This window comes from Perca fluviatilis, chromosome 1 (assembly GCF_010015445.1).
Source record: "Perca fluviatilis chromosome 1, GENO_Pfluv_1.0, whole genome shotgun sequence".
Lineage (NCBI taxonomy): Eukaryota > Metazoa > Chordata > Actinopteri > Perciformes > Percidae > Perca > Perca fluviatilis.
In genome coordinates this window covers 21,994,684-22,021,298 of record NC_053112.1, presented here as the reverse complement: position 1 = coordinate 22,021,298, position 26,615 = coordinate 21,994,684, and the positions used below count along the sequence as shown (strand labels likewise).

Sequence of the window (26,615 nt, the reverse complement as noted above, 5' to 3'; positions counted from 1 at the left end):
AAGTTCGGAAGAAGTTCGGAAGTTCATTTTAAATTTGAATACAGCAAAATACAGACCAGAGCTATTGTCATTAAACTAGATTTATGCTTATTTTGTCAGAAGACCTCACAGTTATAAAATAAGAATTTTATCCCACTCTTCACCAGATGTTAGCTATGATGCAGTTATGTTGTTAACCAACGGAAAATAGGACAAAGGTGGAGATTTAGCCTTTTTATATAGCTTCACTGTGACAGAGGTCTCTACAAAAACGACCTGGAAACGCTAATGTGGATGCCATAAGCCTGATATACATATATATAGTATGTACACCAAATGGACGCTGGATACGTAAGGCAGCCATCATGTTTTCACGTACCCGTAGTTAACAGCAAGTATATCTCTGGCTAGACTGTAGGTGGACGGAAATAGTTTTCACACTTAAATGCTATTTCAAAATTTACCACTTTAGTATTCTAAGTTTTACTCCTCATGATTAAACTGATCATTGTTGCCAAAATCTGTGAAGTGCTCTTTCAATTGCAAATTTGGCAACTTGGCAGAACTGGCTACATTGCACACAGGGCGGTAGGTGGGGGATAGGGGCCCAAAACCAAACTTTGCCCTGCGTCTTTCTAACAGGTTAATCCAGCTATGGTTTATATCACAGAAGTACAGACAATACAAGCATCAATGTCAAATTTAAATGAGTTCACACAGTTTATTGTAGTAAGGAGCTGCTACACTAAAAACTGAATATCAACAGGTGGTCAGTAGCGCCTGTAACTAAATCAGCTGTGTTAGGCTGGTTCACAAACAGACAACCATCTGGCTTGCTTTCTTCCGTTTGGGATTTGATGTAAGTAACGTTGCATTGTACATTGAGTGTGTGCTGGTGCCATTGTGGAAAAATGCACAATTCAGCATTTTCCTGAATAGACATAAAGAAAGGCTTCAACTGAAAGCTGTCGATTATCGATATCTGGATACACAGCGTGTCGTGTATGTATCCCAGAGCCTGTCCTTCACTCAGACACTATATAAAGGTCATAATAGAACTGGCAGTGTTGTTATTATCGCCTGTTGTGACAGAGGCGGGTTTAGGATCGGGGCACGCGGTGATTGGACGTGACGAGCCCCCACTGTGTCACGATGCTTCAGTTTTGTGCGTACGCGCAGGCGCAGCGACCCCTCTCTTCTGATATTTTATTTACTCCCGAAACCCAAGATGGCTCCTGTGAATGTCTCGGTCCCATAGCAAATTGAGGATGCAAGTAGCTGTCGTAAATACAACTTTTCCCCGACCGTCGCATCCCCTGGAGTTCAATTCGTATGGTGCGGAGGAGGCCGTAACATCCGTCTAGGCATTGAGCAGCCGTCGGAGCTTCGCGAAACCTTCTTCAATCCACCAATTTGGAGTAGTTTCGCGAAGTAACGTTAGCTCTTCTCCTCGCTGTCTGTCCGGAGAGAGGTTCAGGCAGCTCATCCAAATGGCCGAACCGAGAAAAGTGCAATTTGTCACCCTCTCGGCCTTCGCAGCTGGAGCAGCCGCGGAGTCTAGGAAACGCCGGCTGGAGGATGAGGCCGACTCCAACTTCGGTGGAGCCGGGGAGGTCGAGGCAGCGACCGGGGCAGGGGGTGCTGCCAGCAACGGTCGTCTCGGCAAAACCGGCGACAGGGACACGGCTGTAGCTGAGAAGAGGGCGACGGTGCGGCTCAACCTGTCCCTACCCGAGCCTGACGACCGCTCCTCCGCCGAGTTTAATTACGGCGAAATCATCCAAAACCTCCAGGTAGGAGCTCCCAGTTTGACTAACATTACCAGGCCGGTGAGCGTGGTCCTGGAGTTCATTTTATTTGCTCTTGCAAGTGTTTGTATGGACTTGTCATTGCTAAGTAAGAGGGGGGGAAGTGCACCTTGTCCTTCCGTGGACTGGCGTGGTTGAAACTGACCATTAGTACGACTCAACACAAAAGACAGCAGCAGTTTTTTGACCACGCAGCCAGCCAGTCCACTCTGTGCTTTGCAACTTCAGCTGCGCTCTATCAAAGTGTAACGTTAGCTTTTTACCTCTTCTTTTTAAACATGTAGAGATAAAGCTTATCTCGTGCTGCTTGCTACCTGTGTCCTGTTCACGCAGGCTTGCCCAGCAACAGCCCAGCCACACAGCCATTACAGCACTTGGAAATGCCACATGCAGTTTGGCCCTCTGGCTGCGGGTGATAGATGATAGAGCATTGCTGATGGAAGTACCAGGATGTAGCATGGGAACAAGGCAAATGTCAAAGCTGAGAGATCTAGAAGCTCGCCTCATTTTGATACTGTGCAGTTTGGGACAATCCAGTTTTTGCTATTATGTTTTACATTACAAATTGGGGGTGAAGTTTGCAAACTACAGTATAATTAAATATTTCTTATTTTAGTACAAACGGTGGCCATGCCAGCACCATGTTTAGCCCTTTATTTGTTTTTGTTTTGGATTCAATTGTTTTCAGTTTGCTGCGAATATTGGGATAATGTAGGCTATTTATATTTTAACGATTTGGACTTTTATTCTAGGTTTGAACATAGTCAGGTTGTGTTCCAGTGTGAGGGCCTGAGGCACTGAAACGGTCTAACCAAAGCTCTGACATCTGATTATTCCTGTTCATTATCTTTAATATAAATGTTTTTCACAATTTGTTCCAGGCAAAGAATAATCCTCCAAGTCTGACTTCAGCCCACAATCCCAACAACCCCTTCGACGATGACGAGAGCGAGCGGCTCCAGGTTGAGGCCCTGGCAAAAAAGTTAGAAAATAAATATGTGAGTTTTTCATTTGAAGTGTTTCTAATTTGATCATCTTAGAATTATAGCCTGATCGATACTGGATTTTTGAGGCCGATACCAATATTGGTATTTGAGTTTCAGAAATCCCACAATGATATAGCACCCAATGAACACAAAACAAACAAACATGAGCGGGACATTTCACAGTTAAAAAATAAACTCTGGGAGACGATCCATGTAATGGTGACACGGTTTCTAAATTACCTTTTTTTATTTTATATCTATCTATCTATCTATCTATCTATCTATCTATCTATCTATCTATCTATCTATCTATGGTATTTCTGTACTGCAATTTCTTGTTACTTCTTTTCAAACCCATACAACAATACCACTATCTACAATAACCTAATATCGCTGATGTATTGGTTTAAATTACTGTTTGTTTGTTTGTTACGTAACTTGGTATAGTCAAGTAAATTGAATTTATACATTCTAAGTAGAACAACAGGTGACACCCTTTTATCCTTAGATCTGTGGGAAAGAGGGACTAAGGGACAGACCTCAGGAGAGACAGTTATGCATAATGTTTAGTGATATTTTTAGTCACTTATTGACTGTTGCAATAGCTTGACTGAAATGGGATATTTGAGGCCGATATTTGAGAATTTAAAGTATCCAATAACAATGCAATGTCTGATTTTATTTTTACATTAACGCATACCATAAACATTTTTTAGTAGAGTTCCCTTCTTTGTTGTTTTGTTTTTAAAGAATGGTGGCTGAGATCTGTACTGAGTGACATTTTACAGTTAAAAAATAACCTAGTCAGTGCTCTCCAGTGGCCAGATTATGTAATGGAGAAAATTATTCTGAATGACCTGAACAAATCTTTGGCTTTTCTGTAGTGCAATTTATTTCTTCTTATTGGCCAACATATATGCCAATAAGAATATATCTGTAAGAAGCATGATTTCGATTTAATCAGTCAGGCTCTAGTTGCCCATAATGCCCATAAAACAGCCACGTGGAGAAAGTGAGGACATTTTGTAAATCCTTACTCTAAAAAGAGGCTATTTTAAGATTAAGGTTAAAATAAATGTGAGGACTTTTCATGTGAATCAAAATTAAAACTTAATATTATGTAATATTTTTAAATTATTTTTCAGGGTAACACAGAGAAGAAGAAGAAGAAGGACAGAATGCAAGATTTGATTGATATAGGCTTTGGCTACGACGAGACAGACCCCTTTATTGACAACTCAGAAGCTGTGAGTGTCCCTTACTATATTAACAAAGAGGTGATTTTTCATTTGTAGTTTTATCGAGGATGTCACTTTCATTTAGTCAAATGTCTCCCTTTTTAGTCTTTATAATAACATTGCACATGGTTCTCTTCTCCCTTATTATCTGCTGATCAATTTGCTGCCATTGTCACATTCCTGAACTACTGTTCTTGTGTTTTGTTGAGGTAGACTTTATTCCTCTGTGGTTAAATATTTATTTCCTGGCTTGATGTTTCAATACAGTGCATTCAGTGGCACTTCTAAAGATAGATGCTTGTCCCTTTTTAAAACCAACCTGAGACTACGGTCTAAAATCATCCTCATGACTCATGCATACAACGTACGTGCTGCTTGTGTCCACACAGGGACATGTCATTGTTTTTGTTTGATACTGTTGGTTGCTCAGTATTCAGAGGATATCACTCTCTGTCTGACTGTAATAGCTAGACTTATGCTCTTTTTATGGAGTCTCTGCCAATATATGATATTTGTTTTGTTGTTTTGATAGCTGTCCTCTGCACTCACAAATTGTCAGTGCCTCTTTGACCCTTTTTTCCCTTTTTGTTTTGACATGTTCCGTGATGGAAAAGTGTTTCATCTGTGGCCTGGAGGGATTCTTTTTTTTGTGTGTGATTTATTTATTTTGATGTACAACACGTCATCCGTTTTCACTGACCAACATAAGAGGCCTGGCTTATTTGTAAAATGTTACCAAGAAACATTATCACAAAATCCACTTTTGTTGTGTAAGAGGATTTACTGTTTTCTCTGATGTTATATCACAAACCGTTTTTCTTTTGTTATGTTTCTCAGTATGATGAGCTGGTGCCTGCCTCTTTAACTACAAAGCTTGGGGGATTTTACATCAACACTGGCACGCTGCAGTTCAGAGCGACCTCCGACTCCGAGGGCGAGGAGGACAAGGTGAGAATACCATAACCCGTTCATAATGGGAACATGAAGAAATTATTGTTATACAATGTTTCAAAATCACTTTCAGGCCTCGGAAATGTTTTTATTTTGTTCAGTTTATTTGACATTGTGAAAAAGTGTTTGAAAGTACATACTAACAAAAAAAGATGATGTGGATGACACCAAGTCCAAGACTTATTGCCATTATAATTCTTGATGTAAAACTGGCAAAGCTGCAGGAATGCAGGTAGCCTAGCAACATTATACTACCAACAAGCCAATACATTACATACTTATGTTATCACCATTGAAATCACTCTAAATCAAAACCTAAGAAAATAAATTGCATACAATAACAAAAACTAGGATGATATGCATATACCTTCAAATTGTTGCTATTCTGTAATTAATAGCTGCTTATATTTTGATATGCAAAGGTAACTTATTCCAATCATTTGCACTACATTACCTAAAGGATCAAGTATCAATGTTGGAAATATGTAAAAGAAAAATAGGTTTTTCTAGGCCATGCTAGTGGCATGGGTCTAGGGGTGGCAATGCCAATTGGTCCAGACTGAAATATCTCAACAACTATTGGATGGTTTGGCACAACGTTTTTACAGACATTCATGGTGCGTTGGAAGATAAATCCCAATGATTTTGGTGATCCCCTGACTTTTCCTACCTTGCTAATTGGCATGCTAACATGCTTAACAAAGATGGTGACCATAGTAAACCTTCTATCTAATTAACATCAGCATGTTAGCATTGTCACTGTGCGCATGTTAGCATGCTGACGTTAGTATTTAGCTTAATACACCCATGTGTGTGTTAGTACAGCCTCACAGAGCTGCTCATGTCTTGTTTTTATAGCACTGCTGATAAAAAAAAAAAATCTTGATCAGCCTGTGCCAAGTTCAGTGAGGCAAAACACAGTTGGACAATGTCGACAAATGGCGGTGTAGACAGTTGTAATGTGTCATAGTAGAAGTTATAAATGATATGTTTTAATTTGACTTTAAGAAGTGTGATACCAAACCATGCCTTATTTGGTAGTAAGGTTTCCTGGAGAAGAGTTGTGTGACATGTATATATTTTGGTAAATATTACTAAGATTTTGCTTGTCCCTTTCTTCGTGCAACATATGACACAGCAGGATCTCAACGGGCACATGAATGTCGTCCCAACAGGAGCTTGATTTTCATTAGTTTTAGTGATTCGTGATGTAGACGTTATCCTTCACAACATCAAGTCACTCAACTCACACACAAACAAACAGAAGTACAGTGTGTGTTCCATCGATTTTCATCTTCTGCTTATTTGAGTTCAGGAGTTTATGTTCTCTCATTTCAGAAGCTGAATGACAACAAGGAACAGGTGATTAAGAAGAGAAAAAAGAAGGAAGTGAACAATCTGGAAGAGAAGAATGCGAAGAAGAACAGAGTACCTCAACAAGGGTGAGAATCAATGTAGTATAATATTACTGTCTGTGTTTATTTTTGTGGTTGTCTTGTCTAAGTTGGTTAATGTAAAGGGTTTTTAGGTTTATGTTAATTAAAAGCTAAATACTAGTAAATGGCTCCTGAGTAGCTAGCAAGCTGCCTAATCTCTTGTCAGGAGGCCATTACTTTCCACAAATCTGTAAACTAGACCTATAACAAAATCTCCCACTTAATCAAATTATTCATTACCGTTAAGCCAAATTATTAAAAAAAAGTATCACACAGACACGGTTATGTAAATGGTAATGTTTCTCTACTGTGGTTGAAAGGTTAACCTTTTAGACACCAATTGGGCCACTGTGAATATGTGATGACGCATTTGTCCACTTTTTACAGTGCTTATAATCCACCACCCTGTGTGACATTATACTCCTGTGCTTTTCTGCGGATGCTCTTTTGCATCTATCATGAGGCAGGGATGCTGACTGTGAATTGTTCTTAGTTGGTGTGACAAGCCAACCACCTTCCAGGAAACACTCCATGATCCATGTTCGGATACGCCCAATACTTTAACAAGCTGCTATTGCCATTGTGCCATTATAAAACAGATTATGTTTATGTGTTTGTGTGTGTGTCAGATCTTTCAGAACAGACTGCAAGTTAACCCCCACAGTTCCTCCTCCCACAATTCTCAGTCATCTTCTTTAGTGTGTGTTGATGCCTCAGTTTGCCAGTGAAAATGTCTTACATTTGTAGCATGGGTTTCGTTTATTCTTCATCTTGGATTTTTCTTTACCTCAAACTACCCACTTTTTGGTTCCTCTTAAATGCAACTGAAATGGTCTTGTTTGTTTTTAGGATGTCTATCTCAGATTTGTTCAGCGATTTCGAAAGGTCTTTTGTTGTGCCCATTATGGTCATGTCAGTCAACCAATTAGAGCTTAGTGGGCAGGACTAATAATGGGGATATCCTCTTCCTACATAGCTGTCTAGCTCCATCAATGAAAAACAGTAATAGAAAAATGGCAACAAGCGTGGATGCGATTGACACAGCTGTTGCTTTCAGTTGACTTACAAATACTTAATACTCTTAAATGGACACATTTATGTGATCAATGTGAAAAACGAAGACCAAAATAACAATGTAGCATACCTGGAGTACTCCAGAGACCCTTTTCAGAAAGCAGGTTTAGTGAAAACTCTGAGTTTGTTAACCCTGAGATGAGGGAAACTCTGGGTTTTCTGTTTCAAAAAGGGAGGTTAATCAAACCTGAGAGAGAGAGGGGGAACTCCAGCCCTTTTCAGAAAGAGAGGTAACTTAACCTCAGTCAGTTACTATTGTAACGGAGTCTGTGAACCTAACCTGGTCAGGAGCAGGTTTTCTTCAATAAATCTTGAGTTTCTCTCAGTCTCCTCCCTCTCACACAGCGCTCTTTCATTTCCTCAATCAGTCAGTCAATTTAGCGCAGTTTGTTATTTGCATGAATTTTTTCTCAAAACATGGCATTTCTTTTTGTCGACAATCCCGTTGATGAAGAAGCTGTATTACTTCACAGGAATTTAAACATACGTTGGGAGATGATATTGTGGCCCCGACTAGATGCATTTTCATTTCCAGATAACTACCTATTTGAGCGGTACGTTTTTCTTCACAGTCCATCAGATATGTAGGCTTACATAACCTTATCCGTCCTCATATCACTAACGTCACCCATCGTGGACATGCTCTTACATCCCAGCATATTCTTTGTCACATTAAATGTTTTGCAAACGGCAGTTTTCTTTACAACATTGGTGATGCGGAGCAAATTAGTAAAGCCACTGTATAGCAAAGCGCCGTCAGAAGAATGTGACTCGCTCTGAAACGATTTTTTAAGTTTTTGTGGTGGTCCCTGGACACAAACCAGTACGAGCCATTAAAAAAAGGTTCCACAGTATTACAGGTGAATGATGTAAACCCTTTGAAATTAAAGATTATGAATTATAATTCTGTTAATGATGGTGCAAAACCTCAGAATGGGATTAGTAGGCCTAGTACTTTTTCGCCCGCAGGATTGCACCTAGGCCTAGATGAAATAGATTATAGGTTCAATACCATTTCACCAGTAATATTATACTTGTGATTAAATATGAAATCAATACAATATATCGGAACTCCGGGACACAGTGGCATGTAAACGGTTTATCAAGGTTTCTGATCATTCTCTGTTGGTATAGAACATAGCGACTAAGATGTTGACACATCAAAACAAAACTGCTCACAGATTATCAGAAATTGCTAACTGGGATTCTCATGTTCCATCTAAACGTCATATGCTGAATAATCAAATAATAATCAATAACCTGGATGCTAAAGTTTATGTAAGCATACTCAATGTCAGGCTGAATGAATGAAGGGAAACTAAATGCTGATGCAGTCGGAAGCATTGTATTGCCTTTCATTTAAAACATCAAAGCATTTTGCTAAGAACAAGACATTGCTGTACTTTCCTCCAACAGCGTGACAGTCCTCAATCTCCACCGGCCAGAGAAGAAGAAGAGGAAGAAGCTGATGAAGGACTCGCTGTACCTGGCGGCCATGCTCCGCCGCTTCACCCGGGAGAAGGAGGAGATGAGGAAACGACAACCGAACATGGCTCACCCCGGCCTGGCAGGAGGTATGGCTAACAAGGCCCACTCCACCAACTCAACGAACCACCTGTTAGCCTCTAACTCCACCCACTCACAAGGCAACACAGCCAGCAACGACTTCTCACTGGCAGACCTCACCTCGGACCCCGCTGTAATGTCACTGCTGGGCTCGGCCAATGAGAAGGAGCTGCAGGATCTCCTAGGCGACCTGGACTTTAGCGTGTTGGACACTGACCAGCAGCACGTCATGGTGGCGGCCAGGGAGAATGGCATTCTGGGAGTAGGTGTTCCGGCCCCTAAAGCAGCAGCAGGTGGAGGGGGCCAAGGGCGAGGCCTGGGTTCTTCCAGCGGACTGTTTTCTCCGCCTCCGCTGCCTGATGGGCTGCCTGCTCCTCTTATTAAACGCATCGAGGACCTGCGGGCGGTGAGTCAACTGTAACCTGTGTATGGGCGGCTGCAGTTACATGTGAAGCCCCTTTACTTAAGTTAACCACAAATGCCCATCAGCTCAGGAAGTGGCACAAAATGTTTATTGTTATTGTTTAGTCCAACGAGAATAGTCTGTTTTTCAAGCATTGGAGGAACATGGCTCCAAGCTGAACCCTGAAGCTTTTTATGGAACTAAAACGGCAGGGTTGGCATCACTGCCTTTTTAAAGAAGTTCTTATTTTCTTGTTGCTTTTATATTTTGCAGCCACAGAGTCCATCCGTAGCATAGAATTGTTCTTGGTAACAATGTAAAGAGAGGCAATTGAAAACTATGACTCAAGTGAAGTATACAGAGGTGAAGAAGAGAAGAGTGAGGAGGAGGGAGGCAGAAAAATGAATAAAGAAATCATTTTTTTTTTTTTTTTTTAAGATGTGGGTAAAGCTTCAGAGATTCAACATTAGTGAAGAATATTTTCTTATAGGAAGTTCATTAAAGGAACGGTCACTTAGGTCACTTGACCCCGAGATAAAATTGTGACTTTTTAGTTTGTCAGTTTTTTTTTTTTGTTTATTTTTCTTAGCTGGTCGTCACACACGCTTGCAAAGAAATAGTTAATCATGAGCAATGTTTGTCAAGACTGCAACTGCTTAGCCTATATGTTATAAATGGACAGGTAAACAACAGAAAAGAGGCATTTTGTACCTGATTATCATGGGAGGATAGTTATTGTATGGCTGCTATGTTTCTTTTTTATTGAGGGAAATGACAAACTACAGAGCAGAACAGAAGCACAACACATGCTGTTGTAATAAGCTCATACTTTCTAAATGATCAGGCCAATAGAGACACTCACTTTTTAATGTTGTCTAAACCATACACCTTACACAGACCAGAAGATCCTTGATGGTTCCTGTGATCAACAGGTGGACTTAACAGTAGTTTATCTTTTTAATTCATGCTAAAATTACTGCCTCCTGAAATATCTGGTTGTTTAGTCTGAGTTCAATTGACCATTTTCACACCAGCCAAAGAAAAGCATCCATAGAAGTTTATGGTTCAAATTAGAGTCAGGTGAAGGTCAGTTTCAAGTAGAGGAGGAAATGTGTTTCTGTTGGTACAAAGTCCTCAAAGGCACCACATCACAGATATATGTATTTTGTACTGTATGGAACAGTGCAGTTGGTATGCTGACTCAGTCTTTTCTCACACAGGCCTCGCGGCAGTTTGATCAAGAGGGCAGGAAGAAATTTTTCACCTTGGACATGAATAACATTCTCCTGGAGTGAGTAGGACAGCTTTTAAGTCACTGTCAGCCAAATCCCAGCTCACTTTCCTCCTCCCTTTCAGTGTTTCTCACTCCTTTTCAGCAGATTTCCCTTGACACCTCTCCTGCTGTCTTTAAGTGTTTTGCTTTCTCTCTGTCTCTCATTGTCTGTGTTAGTGGCATTCTTCGCATTTCCATTCCTCTCTTGTTTCAGCAACTTTATGTTCACCCTCCTTTCATTCTGTGCAACTGCTCTTTATTCTTCTGTATTAATCTACCATCTCATTTTTATTCTGTCTCTCTGTATCCCATCATGTTTTTCTACCTTCACTGCCATAACCGTCCATCTTCTTGATCTTTTGACTTCTTCTGCATTTCACAATCATGACTATTTCTCCCTCCTCTTCCTCCTCTCAGCATTGAGCTGCAGGTCCAGGAGCAACCTCCTGAGGTGCGTTCAGGCATCTACTCGCACATGGAGGCATTTGTGCCATGCAACAAAGAAGCCCTCCTCAAGCGCCTGAAGAAGCTCAGTCTCAACATCCAGGTGAGTGAGGCTTATCTGTGGAGGAAGTGAGAAATCCCCTCGGTTTAAATTGATCTAGAATCTGATTCACCTTTTTGATTCCTCTGTGGTCACTAAAAACCAGATTCAGAAAGACACTTCTGTACATGTGCACTATCAAATCTAATCCCAGAATTGTTTTCTGTAAACCTGTTCAGTTGAAAACACTCATTATGACCATCTAAAAATTTCAATCACAACAATAACTGCGCTTCAGGATTTAGCATTCTTCAAAGAACTAATTTGTATCAAAGTCGTCCAAGCGCCTGAAGGCAAAAGCGGCTGTCGTAGAGAGGGGTGAGACATAATAATTGTCTAAAAGGGGATGATGGTGCACACCTTGTGAACATGGACGGTCTCCTTCAAGGCACTAAAAACGGTTTTACTCAGTTGTACACATGAAAAGTGATGGTTGTTGTGGTTATGTGAAGAATGAAAAAGGAGTATGCGAGCAGTTTAGATCCTGCGTACTTTCACACCTCTGCACACCTGGCCAATTGCTGCGTGAAGTGGGTGTACAGTTGGATTGTTTACAGAACAACAATCCAACCACAGTTATAAATTATTACAGCAACTTCTATTAATAATAACAAAGAGTCAACCTGATAAAAGTGCAGGCTATAACCTTGTAATTAATACCTGAACTCTGTTGAACACAACAAAGCGCACAGCTATTGTTTTTTAAATCTATAATAAAGAACATTGTGTCAAGCAAGAAATATGACCATAACAAATTGTCATTGTTTGACATAAAAAGAATGGGACATAAGCCATCATAAGTGCAGCCTGTAATTGCTATATATAGTAAACAATATTGTGTAGATGGATTAGAAGTGAAGCTGTGCTGGGAAAAATTCAAGTACCTGTTCCATTTTGGACAAAATTGCCAAAATTATCTAAGACGACAGAAACTATGAATTTTCTAGTAGTATCTCAATCCTCTGTACGTCTTTGCAGTAAACTGACTTTGAGGTTGTACAAGATCTGTACCTTGTTTTTCTACTCATTTAACTTTCTATTTGTGTTTTTATTGGTTTTGCATCCTACCAGTGATTTCTTTTTTTTTTTTTTTTTTTTTTTTTGTTTTATGGTCCCTTGTGGCTTATTTGGTGCTCATCTGTGACCACAAGATTATTTGGGGATTTTTCATAACAAACAAATCAGGGAAGCAACAACGTATTCCAAGTTTTTCCTTCAAACTGTCTGATTTTCAGCAATATTTCGGAGCATTTGAGCTGCTTTCTTCAACTCTTGCTGATCCACTACTTTTTCCACATTATTTGTGCCTTTTCATATAGATTTTAATCCTCAGCCATCTTCGCTGCTTCAGTTGTTAATATGCAGGGATCTAGTGCAATGAGGGCTACCACTGAAAATGGGTTTCTAAATGTCTTTTGTCATGGACCATTAAAGTTGGATTGTTGACAAAAGACATCAACATACTCCCTCACACTCTCCCCCTTTGACTCTTCCTCCTGATGCCCCTGCTTCTTCTTTTTTTCTCTCCCTCTCTACCATCCCTTTTTACCTCTTCTGTGTTTCTTCCTTCATTCTTTTTCTTCTCTCCTTCCGTCTTTTTTCCCATTCTCCTTGCTCTGACCTTAATTTTCTCCCTCAAACTTCTTTGTTCCCCCCACTTTTCATTCCTTTTGTTCTCCCTCTGTCTCGGTCTTCCTCTGTCCTTAACACAACCACCCTTTCTCTCTCTCTCACAGGATGATCGCCTACGGACACCGCTGTTGAAGCTGAAGCTGGCAGTGTGTAGTGTGATGCCAGAGCAGATAGCCAGATACAACATGGACTGCATGGCCAAGGTTGCAAAGTAAGTAAATCGTTTTTTTTGTTTCATAAGACCGGCAAGTAAGAAACAAACAGGTGAACTTAAGCCCTTGTAACTGAACACTCACACCATAAACCCACAATAATGTAGTAGTCATTGTTAAGCTTATACAATAGTGTTAATTTAAGCGGTTTGTTTGTAAATGTGTGCATGTTCGTCATATTACTGACTGTGTGTGTGTCCTGCAGGCAGCAGTCGGAAGATGGGGATAAGAACGGCTCAGAGGAAGAAGATGAGGAAAAGCCTGGGAAAAGGGTGATGGGCCCACGGAAGAAGTTTATCTGGGATGATAAGCTCAGGTAAAGATCCAGGACTGTCCTGCTGGAATAGCTGGCTGGATGGCGTGCTACGTGTTTGTGATGCTGCAGGTTTGACTGTGTATCCTCACTCATTTTTCTCATACCCTGTCCATTGTCTTCATTGTTGCATCTATTCTCTTGCTTTCCACTGTTGGTGTCTAATCTCACTCTCTTCACTTCATCATGCAATAAAATTAGTGATTTTTAGATGTGATTTTGGCCTAAAATATATGCAATGTATACACCTTTTAAAGGGGTACTTCACAGATTTAGCATTGCACTCAAAATTAATGCAACGGAACCAGATATCATTTTATTATTCTACTCATTCTTCTTCCTTGTCAAAACCTGGCGCTTACATTACCCACAATACAACTCAACCACGGACAGTCTCTGGTGTGTTATGCTATTTGCGGCTAATGTAGCCTCGAGCAGAGGAGTGGGCTATAGAGGTCTGGTAAGCTCACATCTTCACTTCAACTCCACAGCCCCAGATTTTATTTATTTTCAAACTTGCAGTCCTCCGATACAACCATCGCTGACTCAAGTGACATCACTTCAGGCAATTTATCAGACTTTGCATAGCTCCCTCTGGTGCCACAAAGGCTTTGTACAACTTTTTCACATATGCAATAGTACTCCCCAAGACCTGTAAACAGACTTTGATATGTACAATCGGTGGAGTTCCCCTTTTAAAATTACAGAGGAAGGCCCTGAATTTTATGCCTGGACAATTGGGGAAATCCGGAGTAAAGAGTTGGTGTCCTAATGTAATTACAAAAACTGTGGGACTGACTCACAGCTGCTTTTCAATCACTTGTTTTCATAAGTTTCCACATTTTCAGGAGGTCATAATACCAAAAACAGTCTCCTCAGTCATTATGTGCATCAACACCTGCAGCCAAATTTCGATTTTAATAGCAAATGTTCCGTGTTGATTGAACATTTGTGTTTGTGCAGGAACCTGCTGTGCGGCTTGGTGCGAGTGAAGCTGAGCTGCTACGAGATGGAAAACCAGTGTTCTCTGTCTGTGGAGGACTATCTCAAGGCCTTCTTAGAGAATGAAGTCAAACCACTATGGCCCAAGGGCTGGATGCAGGCCAGGTCTGTGTGTGTTTCTGCGTTCTTGTGCTTATGTAGCCTTTATATATAACAGCTGGAGAACAAATTCCTTCATGGTGATAAGACAATTACTTTAACATTTTCAGGGTGAGAACAAGGGTGTTCACCTTAAAACTAGAATTAAGTTTTTTCACAGGTGTCGCGTGTTTTTCCCTACTTGTTAAACTTCAATCAGTAATGTTGCATTAGTTCTCAAATCTTTGCTACTATGACATCCAGTTACAGTGATGTTCTTTTAACTCTGCGAACTTGTGCATATAAACTCACTTGAGAAATGTAACCTGACATTAATCCAGCCATCCATGTCTTCTGGCTGTGTGTTTCCTCTGCTCAGGATTCTGCTCAAGGAGAGTCTTTCTGTTCACAGTCACCTCACTGGAAACCTGTAAGTATTTGCTTTATCTCACACAGGTCATGTTTCCTCAGTAACAACTCGGGGGTTTCTCAAAGATTGGGCTTGAATGCAAAATGTAAATAGAAGAGGCTGAATATTTGCCTGCATTTTTCCATACAGAGTCAAGAGGAGAATGGTGCCTGGGCCCAAGGCCAAAGCCAAGGTGAGTGACTGCTCAGATCATGTACTCTACATTGTTTCTAAAAACATACCTAGCTGAATTTGTTTTTTAAACCCACAATGATAATTAAATCTGAAATCATTTTTCAAACAGCATTCTATCATGAAGCAACAATATAATATACTGTACTCACTGCCTCATAATGGGTCCTGGCTGCTAGTATCATATTTGCTCAGTTCTGAAGACAGAATTGTTATTTAGTATACATTTAATTTTATATGACTGATACAACTAAAAAAGATCTACAGTATTTGATGTCTCAAGTGTCATATTTTATTATTTCCCTGCTGGAGGGTTGTTTTTTATCTTTGTTAATGTCGTATAAAAGCTGCTGGTATTCCAACAATAGCCGGGGCTTAGCCAACATCAAGAAATAAGGCCAGGTATAAAAAAAAAAAAATAAAAAATAAAAGAAAACCCTACCACAGCTCACATGGTGAATTTCGAGTCCTGTTATACTCTCCACTCCGCAGTTCCGAGTTTCACTTGTTTAACAGAAATAATGTTTCATAATTATAAATAGTTTCTTCGTTTGTGAAATTCATTCACATTTTTTCCATCCTTATATACAGTCCTGTTGAAGGATTTACTTATTTTCATGTCGCCATTTTGAGTCTTTCATAATAATAATCTGTTTTGAGTTTGCATTGGGGGAACAGGGAAAAAAATTAAATAAAGGCCTGGTCCTCTCTGCCTCTGAGGTTCTGACACTGATCACGAGTCTTCTGTTCTCTAGGAGGGTGTTTGGATCCACAAATCACCTCTCACCATGACCTCCACTCCGTCTCTGCCCACCTCCGCAGTAGCTCTGACCTCCACCCGCCAGCCCCCCTTCTCCTCTTCGCCCCCAGAGCCCATCTGTCTGTCGGACTCACTGGATGAGGATCTGACTGCTCCCTCTCTGGACTCCATCTCCCACGCTCTGGCCCTCCTCAACAATGCATCTAAGGGAATAAGCCTCTCAGACAGTCCCTTGTCACCCCCACCCCTGCAAATGCCCACCTCCTCACCTCCCCCCGTCACCCCTCACTATCCCTCAGCCTCTCAGCTCTCTGCCTCGATCGCATCCACAACGCAGCAACATTCCCTGTCTAAGGTGGAGAGCACTCCGCTGGCAGCTGCGTCTGCTGGGAACTTGCCAACAACAACGCTACCAACCTCCTCTTCTACCTCCTCTTCCTCGTCTCCCACGGTTTCCTCCTTAGCTCGTGTGCAGGCAGCAGGCCTGTCGCTGGCCTCCAGGACTGCAGGTGGCCCCTACAGCCTGATTAAAGCATCTGGCACCATGGGCCAAACCCAGACTCAGAGAATTGTTACCATGGCATCATCCAATCACACGGAGGCGAGCTTGTGTGTGGCAAGATGCGGCCACACGGGCCCAAAATGCCCTTCCCCCACCCACCAGCGGCCCCTCCCACAGCTTCTCCTTCTGCCCCCCCATCAGAAGGGGCCTTTGGGCTGCTGGGCAGGCTGGGCTACCCGGGAGCCCCGCGAGTGGCCAAGAGCAGTGCCAAAGCCAGTGGCATCCACAGCAATGGCAGCGTGAGCAGCAGCATCACACCTTGTTCCTCCCCCTCCTCACTGTCCCGCTCCAACTCTACCACCCACCCTGGCCTGCAGTCCTTCTGCCCTCCCTCCCCGGTGGCCTCCTCGCCATCCCCCACCTCCCATACGTCACACTCCTCTCAAGGTAAATCCCACACACACCACCACCACCACCACCACCAGGCCAACTTCATCACGCCCATGCAGGCCACCCTTACCAAGTCCTCCCACAGCAGCAACTCCTCTCCCATCATAAAGCTCACCCCTCGGCCTCCTGCGCCCACCCCACCTCCCTCACCCTCCCCGTCATCCTCGCCGTCACACCCGCTCTCCCATCAGATGATCCCTAGCCAACAGCAACAACACCAATACTCCCCCAAAACCCCCAAACCTTTTCGGCCCCCCTTCAGCGTATCGGGTGGCGGGCAGGTGAAGCAGACGCAGGGCAGCTTCAGCTTCGCCGGAGGCCAGAAAGCTCAGTCCACGACGAGCAACAGTAGCATCACCAACAACTCCATCAGCAACAAGGGAGTGATATCAGCTCTCTGCAGTCGCCCAGACAAAACTCCCCTGTCTTCTGCACCTTCAGTCTCAGCCAACCACGGGCAGAGGCAGAGGGTGGTGGGCGGGGCTCAAAGCTCAAAGACAGGAAATGGTTGGGCGGCTTCAGGAACTTTGGCCACGTCCTCCACAACGTCACACCTCTCACAGGTTAGTTCCTTTGGGAACAACAATATTGAACAAAAACATTTTATTGGACAATGGATTTACATTTCTCAATAAAAGGAAACCTTTTTGATCTCCCGTTTCACTGCATCTTGTTTCTGCAGGTATCAACAGCAGGCACTTCCCTCCTGGGCAGCCCCTCAACTCTGCCCCTGGGCTTTGGGATGTTGGGAGGCCTCGTGCCTGTCTCGCTGCCCTTTCAGTTCCCCTCGTTGCTCAATTTCAGCCCACCTGGAGCCCCCGGGGCCGCTGGCATGGGCTCAGTCCCCAGCTCCAACTCAGGATACACCCTAGCACAGAGCGACCTAATGGGTGAGTTGGCACACAACTTTAGCATTTTTTCAGATGTGTTGCTTGCATTGATTAAGAGAAAAAAGGGAGTTATATTTGTGATTTTAGCTCAAAGACAAAATAATTCTGGGGGAAGCACATCAACATTAAGGGACACAAAACCGACACAGTTGAACAGTAATATTAAAACTTCTCGGCTTTATTGTTTTAAAGGTCCCATGAAATGGTGCTCTTTGGATGCTTTTATATAGACCTTAGTGGTCCCCTAATACTGTATCTGAAGTCTCTTTCCCGAAATTCCGCCTTGGTGCAGAATTACAGCCACTAGAGCCAGTCCCACAATGAGCTTTCCTTAGTATGTGCCACGTGACTTTGCTCGTTTGAAAGCCATGATGTCTCTCTCTCATGGGTGGCCAAATTCTCTGGGCGGGCAAAGCAGAGAAAGGGGAGGTAGCCTTTCTCAGGATACCCAGGGCTCGGTTTACACCTATCACCATTTCTAGCCACTGGGGGACCATAGGCAGGCTGGGGGAACACATATTAATGTTAAAAAACCTCATAAAGTGAAATTTTCATGCCATGGGACCTTTTTTAAAGGATAATGTTGGTGATGTACCATAATTTTAAAAAGGAACTCATAGATGTGTTTTTAATAGATTTTGGACAATGCAGCTCTATGGCACAGAATATTAAGCCATGTCAGGTTTTTGGTACACAGACAATACTTGTTGAATCAATTCAACATTGTTTATTGTCTTTTCATGGGATTTGTTGACAAAAAGCAAAATATAGAATATCACCTCCTATTCTTAGTTTTATTTTTTGAATTAGTTTTTATTTAATTTCTTGACCTTTTTTTATAGTTTAAAAAAAACATTTTAACCCTGATTTTATTTTGTTTTAATGATTAGCCTCATGAATATACTTGCAGCTGTTATTATACAGATGAAGAAGGCTGAACGAATAATGTTTTTTGTATCAAAATTGCAATTTCAAAGAATGCAGGTTACGTCACTTCGACTGTGCCGTTTGTAAAGAGCCCGCAAATGTAGTCAGCTGTAGTTAAGCAGTTTAACAATTTAAATTATCTGCAAATTGTGGTTAGTTTTTATTTTTTTCAAATGTAACACCCAAAAAGAAACCCATTACAAGCAATTTCTTTTTTTTTTTTCTTTCATTTTCATAGAGAAATAAATTTGACTATGATTGGTACAAACTTGGTTTAAAACTATACAGGGCTGAAGTTTAAAATCACAATTTAAATCACAACCGCAACATTTGTCAGAATTGAAATTGATTATTTTCCTCAACTCGTTGAGCACTATATGAAGCAGAAGAGGATGTGTATATAAAGCAGGATAGATGTAAGAAGTAAGGACGGATTAGCTGAGAAAGTGTTAATAAATGGGAACCATTTACATATTCCTAGGTGTTTTTTATTCCAGCCTTGTGTATATTTATGTCTGCGCTCATACTAAAGTGTGCCAGCAGCACCTCCACTGTGCCTGCTGTGCTCCACATCTCTCGCTGTGACCCTCTCGCCCGGTCTCCATTTTGTTTTATAAACCACTGTCTCCCTCCTTTGTTCTTTCCATCTTTTGTGTCCGTCCGACATCTCAACCTTTTGTACCTCGCTGCCTCACTTTGATCCTCTCTTCTCTCTTGGTGCTGGTCTCCCACCCCCCCCCACACACACACACACCCGTCATCTTTTCCATGTTCCCCCTGATTATTGTTGTTGCCTTTTTCCCTCTCATCTTCCCTTCCATATCTCCTCAGATCTGTATAAGAGTCTCCAGTCAGGGTCGCAGGCAGCCCTACCTCCTCACTTGCAGCTTGCTTTCTCAGGTAATCTGCATTCCTACGCCTCCTCTTCATCCTCCATCTGTCTGTGTCAAGACGACCTGTCGTCCTCTGCTCGGCTGCTGTGTTGATTGCTCTGTAACTTCCTGCCTGCTTCAGTATATTTGGTGTTTAGCATGCAACGGGTTTGTCCCCTGTAGTTGTAGCGCAATAGACACATGTTGTAAAGCTACTGAAGTTATTCAGGGATATATTGTTTCAGTAGTTTGCAGAATACATAGTGAGGATTCAGGTTTTTTTTCTGTGATGTACAGATGGTTCTTTGATTTGAGAGCAGCAGTCTGATTTAACATGTGAAACTGCACTGTTGTAAGGCTTTACTCCTCACCTTCCACTTTCTGTGTCGCCGTTCTCAAAATCTCTTCGCCAAACTTTGAGCTAGCTCTGAAAATGACACGTTTTGAAGAAACTTTGGATCGTGTAATAAGGCAGGCCTTCTTTGTTATTTCAGGGAATGATTGTAAAGATTTACAAGGAATGTTTACGGCATTTACCATCTGATGTCAGTGGTTAAAGTGCCCGTATTATGCTCATTTTCAGGTTCATAATTGTATTTTGAGGTTGTACCAGAATAGGTTTACATGGTTTCATTTTCAAAAAACACCATATTTTTGTTGTACTGCACATTGCTGCAGCTCCTCTTTTCACCCTGTGTTCAGGTCTGTTTTAGCTACAGAGTGAGACATCTCACTGCTGTAACATCTTTGTTGGCAGAAAGCCCTGCAGATTTTGAACTGCTCACCCGGAGACTGAATGCAGGTTATATTCAGAAACCTGTATCTCACTCAAAACAGCATGGATGTTTTTTTTTTTTTTTCTTCAAGTTTGTATGTGTGTGGAAGCACCAGAGACACAAAATAACACCCCAAATCCCAGAAAAAGTGAATTTTTTTTTTTTTTATGTCATAATATGGGAACTTTAAAAATCTCCCATCCTCTCATCTCAGATGCGAACCAAAGCCAAGGTGGAGACATGAAGAGGAAATCCCACTGACCAATAACGGCGCAGGAGGCCGACACCAGCGGGGTGACATCACAGCCTCCTGGACACATCTACCAACAGGAATCTTCACTCTGATTGACTGACACAGTGATGTGGTATGAGGGAGCGGGGCTCCACTGCCTCTTTTAAAATGGACCTAAAGGAGAATCCGTTTATCCTCGCTACAAGTGGCAATGATGAATTAATTTAACTGTATTTTCTAATGAACCGGGTATGAGAACAAGACTGAGTGAATGACGAGAACACCTTTATTTTTGTTCAGCTTATTTTAATTTTTTTGTCAACATGTTTACATATGACTGACCTTGATCACTGTGGAATGAGTGTGAGCGAGGTGGTGGTACAGATGAGAGTAGTAGTATGCTACGTAATATAATTTGTATTTAAGCTATTGTGGAATAACAGGACTCTTGTTCTTGCAGTACAAAAAGAAAAAAAAAAACAGACTGAGTTATGAATTTTTATTTTTCTGTCTTTTTGGGAATCGTTGTGTCCATAGAAATTGTATTGTTGGTCACCTCTGCTCCCACAAATGACTGTTAAGTAGTAGCTTAAATTAATATTGATAAATTATTTGTAATTTAACCAGGGACAAAAGTGTGTGTGTGTGTGTGTGTGTGTGTGTGTGTGTGTGTGTGTGTGTGTGTGTGTGTGTGTGTGTGTGTGTGTGTGTGTGTGTGTGTGTGTGTGTGTGTGTGTGTGTGTGTGTGTGTGTGTGTGTGTGTGTGTGTGTGTGTGTGTGCGCCGTGAGGTTGTTTTGAATGTGTGTATGTACATAAAAAAAAAAAATTATACTGTTAATCTTTCCAGATTATTCTGTATGAATGGGTAAAGCCGTGTATCCCCTTTTCACAATAATGAGCGAGTGTAAGTTTGATGCCCCTCTCTTGCTCAGTGTGTTTTTGGTGCTGTTAAATCACACTGGACCTTTTCTGGAAAAAAGACTTGAATCGAAAAAGTTTTGGGCTCCTCTTCTGAAGAGGCGAGCCACCTGTGAGAGAGGGGAGAAACGTCAAGATTGTAGCCTACTTGAATTGTTTTAGTTTTTTTTATGTGAGTTAAGATTTTTTATTTACTTTCTCTGCTTGTTGACTCAAACCAACTTAATATAACTCAAACCGACTTAATATAACACAACGCCTTAGTTTGTATTGAAAAAGTATGAAAAAGATCTATGCAGGACTGTAAAACGCTCAATGCAAAAGTGCAAGTCGTCGCTTGGCTTTCAACCTCTACTCCACTTGTCAGTGCATTTCTGTGAATGTTTGTAGATGTCATGTCACCATAGACTGTAAAAATAGAGGACGTAGCATCCGTGATGTTACCCATTGGTTTGTGGACTGCCGTTTTGAAGCTTCAAGTTTGGCAGTACAGGCGTCACCATCTTGTTTTTTTTGCAACCGGAAGTGACTATTTTTGACGAGAGGGTGTTTATGGTTGCAATGGCGCTGCGCTAAGCTAAATACTAAAGAGGGAAAGTTGCCGATTTTCAACCCTTCTGAAGCGAATCATGCAGTGGAGATTTACCCACGGGTAAACACGGACCTCCATGTACTGCCACCATTTATCTTCCCATACGGCCGTAAAGAAAATTGGCAAACTTTCCCTTAAGTTATCAACTAGGGGTAGCTAGCTAGCTTGGTTGGCTTTTTAGGTGACCAAATGTTCCAATTAAAGGTGCAGTAGGTAAGACTTATAAAACTAACTTTCTGTCATATTTGCTGAAACTGACCCTATGTAGAACTACATGAAGCAGGTTTCAATCACTGCTCATGCACACACATTCATTCTCCCTTGTGGGGGGAGGGGCTTAGGAGACCGTTTTGGGCTTTAGCGGAAAGGGGGGGAGGAACTGAGAGGTTGTTGATGTTCAAATTTTTGGGCTATGTCCTGGATCTTCACAATTGGATCAATTGGATATGCATTGCTAAGCCTCTACCATGACTGACAGGTCGGCGTGTAGCCCCGCCCCTAAAGCATCCCCTAATGTGTCAGTTTTATTTGTAAATAAATTTACAAAATGAACATCATGTATTAAATACTTGAAAGTAGTGATTTAGGCCATAAAGTTATTAAGAAAATGTTTACTGAAGTAATAAAACAAGTGAGAAGTAGAGTCATTTTCCCATTGACTTTTATAGAAACAGACTTCTCTTTGCAACCAGTGGAGTCACCGCTTGCAGGAAATTAGATAAAGGCACTTCCGCATTGGCTTCACTTTTCAGGCCCATACGCTTCGTCTACTATTTTTACAGTCTATGTATGTCACTCGAGACTTATTTTTTTCTGGTGTGTGTTTATGCATCTACTGAATAAACATACAGGGACTAGAGAGAAATGACAAAAATAGTTTCTGGAGCGTTCAGAGGCCGAGCTGAACACCAACAAAGTCACACTCCCATAGAAACGGTTAGGTCCGTTTCTAGCTAGTTCAACTACTGTTGTACAGTCAGTAACGTTACATTGTCTGTCTGAACACACCTGTAGAGATCACATTACCTTTCCTCGGCTGAATACCTCCGTTAACAATACCGTTCTTCCTGAGTCTCTCGCTGTCCTTCCCCGACTAGTTCCATGTGAGTCTGACTGACCAGCTGCACCGAGAACGGCGCCAAAGATTGTTCTGTAACGTTAGCTCATTTAGATGGGGTGTTGCTGGTGTGTGTGTATTTGTGTGCGTGCGAGCGAGAATGCGGGATTATTCTGACAACTCCCCCCAAAATGTAAACCCATGAGTGTCGATGTGCGGTCCTTCAGGATGTCATTGTGAAGTCTTGTGACTGGAGCAGTGGGTGACATCTTATAAATTGTGCTTTCTTTGGGGTTCGGGAAGGATAAAAATGACATTATGTGGTTAACTGGTTACTTATTGGTCTTTTGTAGATTATTTTTGTGTGTCAAATATGAAATTAAACAAAACAGGTGGTTTTCATGAAGACTTCTAGACTTTTTTTTTTTTTCTTTCTTCAAAGAAACTTGTTTCGTTCTCCATCTTTTAAAGTTACAATTTCGAAGATCCCCATTTTGGTTCTTTTTTGGTGGCCTATAGGCAAGTCACGCAGCGTGCTCAGGACAATGGTCTAGGGTCTAAGCACCTCGTTTTCTGTGTCTTCCAATTTACCGTTAAAAAAAATAAATAAAAAATCCATCGATCAGCAGGCTCATGTATATGCATCAACATGCATAAGGTGCTTTGCATTAACCATTCAGTGGTTGACTGTGGGTGTGTAGAGGGCGGGATGTGAGGCTGATCTACGTGTGGACAATTCCAGTTGATTTGGGATTTATACTGAGAAGTTGTCCACATTTTCTCGTTTGTACGTACTCGTTCAGTTGGGATTCTACGCACAGTTTTATAAGTGAGGCCTCTGTGTATGGAATGCCGTTTTATTCAATATTAAATAAATGAATAAATACATGAATAAAATAAATATGCCTTTGAAATACATCATGAAATAAATAAATGAGGCAATAAATACATAATTAAATAAATGTAAATATTCGTATACAAATGAATCAATTAAATAGATTATGTTTTTACTTTTAATTATTTCATGGTACTTTTATTTCATAAGTCCACATTTATTTATTTCAAGAGACTTTTATTTCATAAGTCCGCTTTTATTTATTACAAGAGACTTTTATTTCATAAGTCCACTTTTATTTATTTCTGTGGACTTTTATTTCCTAATGCCACATTTATTTATCTCCCTCTCTATTTATTTCCACTTCTTATATGCAAATCAGGGGGCGTGGCCATCTCACATTAATTCATGACCGGCAGTTCGCGGTGCTCTGTAGCCAGCCCACAGTCACCTATTCTGGGGTGACAAAAACAAAACGCAAGACCGCAACAGAACACCGGCTGCTAGGCAGCTAGCAGAGAGGGTTGAAGCTAGGTAGCATGGGTAGGCAGCAGGTAGTTTGCTAGCAAGCACTCGTTGCTATTGTAGCTTGTGAAATGAACCAGCTGTGTCATAGGCATGAGGCTTTCTGTCAATTTAATGATCTTCCGTTCATGTTCACAACCATGTCTAGGATTTTCAGAAATATAGGGGATCAGTGAGAGTCTAATGAGGAAAAGCCAAAAAATAAAAGGGAAAGGTGGCGCTGAGATGGTCGGACTCAAAAGGAAAAAAGGGATTGTGTTGCTTGCTGTGCAGTGTGTTCATTCATTCATTCACCGGACCATCTGAAAATATAAACAAAATAAATGGACTTATGAAATAAGTCTCTTGAAATAAATAAATGTAGATTTATGAAGAAGTGCCATGAAATAATTAAAAGTAAAATCTTTTAATATTTATTTAACTAATTTATTCATTTGTATACGAATATTTACATTTATTTAATTACTTATGTATTTATTGCCTCATTTATTTATTTCATGATGTATTTCAAAGGCATTTATTTATTTATGTATTTATTCATTTATTTAATATTGAATAAAACGGCATTCCATATCTGTGGTGTCATTTTGGTTTCTAAAGAAAAGGATCAAACTCATAAACCAACGCTGAAATGGAGGTGCAGTTTCTCTGCTTGGCCTGTTGTGGAAACGGCGAACATCAGAGCAGCAGCACGCTCATCGAGTAGGCATAGGCGGTCGTCTCCAACCAGGTAAGGCCACAACAAAGATTTAAATTTGAAAAAAGGCTGAGACATTTATTAAAACTAGAGATGATCCGATACCATTTTTTGCTTCCTGATACCGATTATTATACCTGAACTTGCGAATCGGCCGATACCGAGTACCGATCCGATACCAGTGTGTCATATATTTTATGTTTTAACAATTGTATACTACTATCCCTGTATGGATGTGATATGATTTTGACTTGGTTAAACTCTTTGTGAAACACAAAATAACACAAACGATGAATGCCACAGAACTTTCTTTTATTATGAGGTTTGACAGTCAGTTATACCGGAAAAAGAACTTAAATAAACTACTTTAACGTAGATTTTCTTCAGGGCTTTATTACGTGGTATCGGATCGGTGCATAAACTCCAGTACTTCCCGATACCAGCGTTTTAGGCAGTATCATGATTTAGCAAATAAGTTTTTTTTACTGTAAAGCTGCAAATGATTAGTCGACAGAAAAACAATCAAACAAAGCCTCTCAAAGATTGTTTTGCTTTTCTTTATTTTCTATCATTTTAAATTGTTGGCCATATTAAGAGGTCACCTTGGACTGTCAGAAAATAAGATACTTTCTGACCATTATCGGACATTTTCATAGACTAAGTGATTAATCAATACTGAAAATAATCGTTAGCTGCATATCTAGTTTCCTGTTCTTGTCACTTATTTTTAAAGCCAAAGGCCTTCTTGCTATAAGAATGATAACCCTTTGGCAAAGGGTTATCATTCTTACAGCAATTCCAGTGAAAAGACCAAAACCAGTAAATTAAACCAAAAAAGTATTGTCTTGAGGGAAAAAATATTTTATATAAAAAAAATGAAACTGCACAATGTTACAAACTATGAAAGTTTAATATCTGACTGACAGAGTGGCTAAAAAAAAGAACTGGACCCTGTTGAGACCAAAGACTAAAACACTAGAGCAGGGGTCTTCAATGTTTTTTTAAGCAAAGGACCCCTTAACTAAGAGAGACGGAGCAGGGACCCCCTACTACTAATAATGTATAAGATGTTGCATACTAAACTGGGCCTACAATAATGTGTGTGCAGCCTAAAGACTTTATACATACCTCTTAGTGCATAGAATACTAAACTATTAAATTAATAATTGTTGGCATGATTTTATAAATCATGTTTTAATGTTAAAAATACATATGGCACAGTGAATCCTTAGGCCTTAGGCCAGTCAGCAGTGGGGATTTATATTTGCTAATATGTTGGATTCATGTTAAGACTTTTCAATTTTTGAAAAAACTTTGTTAATTTTTCAATCATTTTGAGGCCCTCCTGGATTGACTCCGAGGACACCCTAAGGGACCCGTAACCCCTGTTGAAGATGAGTTTTCGGGAATAAAAAAAAAAATAACTCCCAACTCCAGTACTGCAGCTCTGGTCCAGCCCCGAAAACAAACCAAAATGGCCACAGC

At 40.9% G+C, this 26,615-nt stretch overlaps 1 protein-coding gene across 1 annotated transcript; it reads left to right on the top strand.

Annotated features, from left to right (window-relative positions):
* Window positions 1-863: 863 nt before the first annotated feature.
* On the top strand, window positions 864-21,031 carry LOC120558174 (ubinuclein-2-like). Its single transcript, XM_039799111.1, is given in 18 exon segments — window positions 864-1,772; window positions 2,669-2,785; window positions 3,919-4,020; window positions 4,849-4,959; window positions 6,301-6,404; window positions 8,889-9,444; window positions 10,662-10,732; window positions 11,132-11,261; window positions 12,995-13,101; window positions 13,308-13,418; window positions 14,379-14,522; window positions 14,875-14,925; window positions 15,055-15,097; window positions 15,852-16,464; window positions 16,467-17,371; window positions 17,491-17,698; window positions 19,457-19,525; window positions 20,488-21,031. Coding segments are annotated over 18 exon segments (3,792 nt in total). The 5' UTR covers window positions 864-1,469; the 3' UTR covers window positions 20,535-21,031.
* The last annotated feature ends 5,584 nt before the right edge of the window (window positions 21,032-26,615 follow it).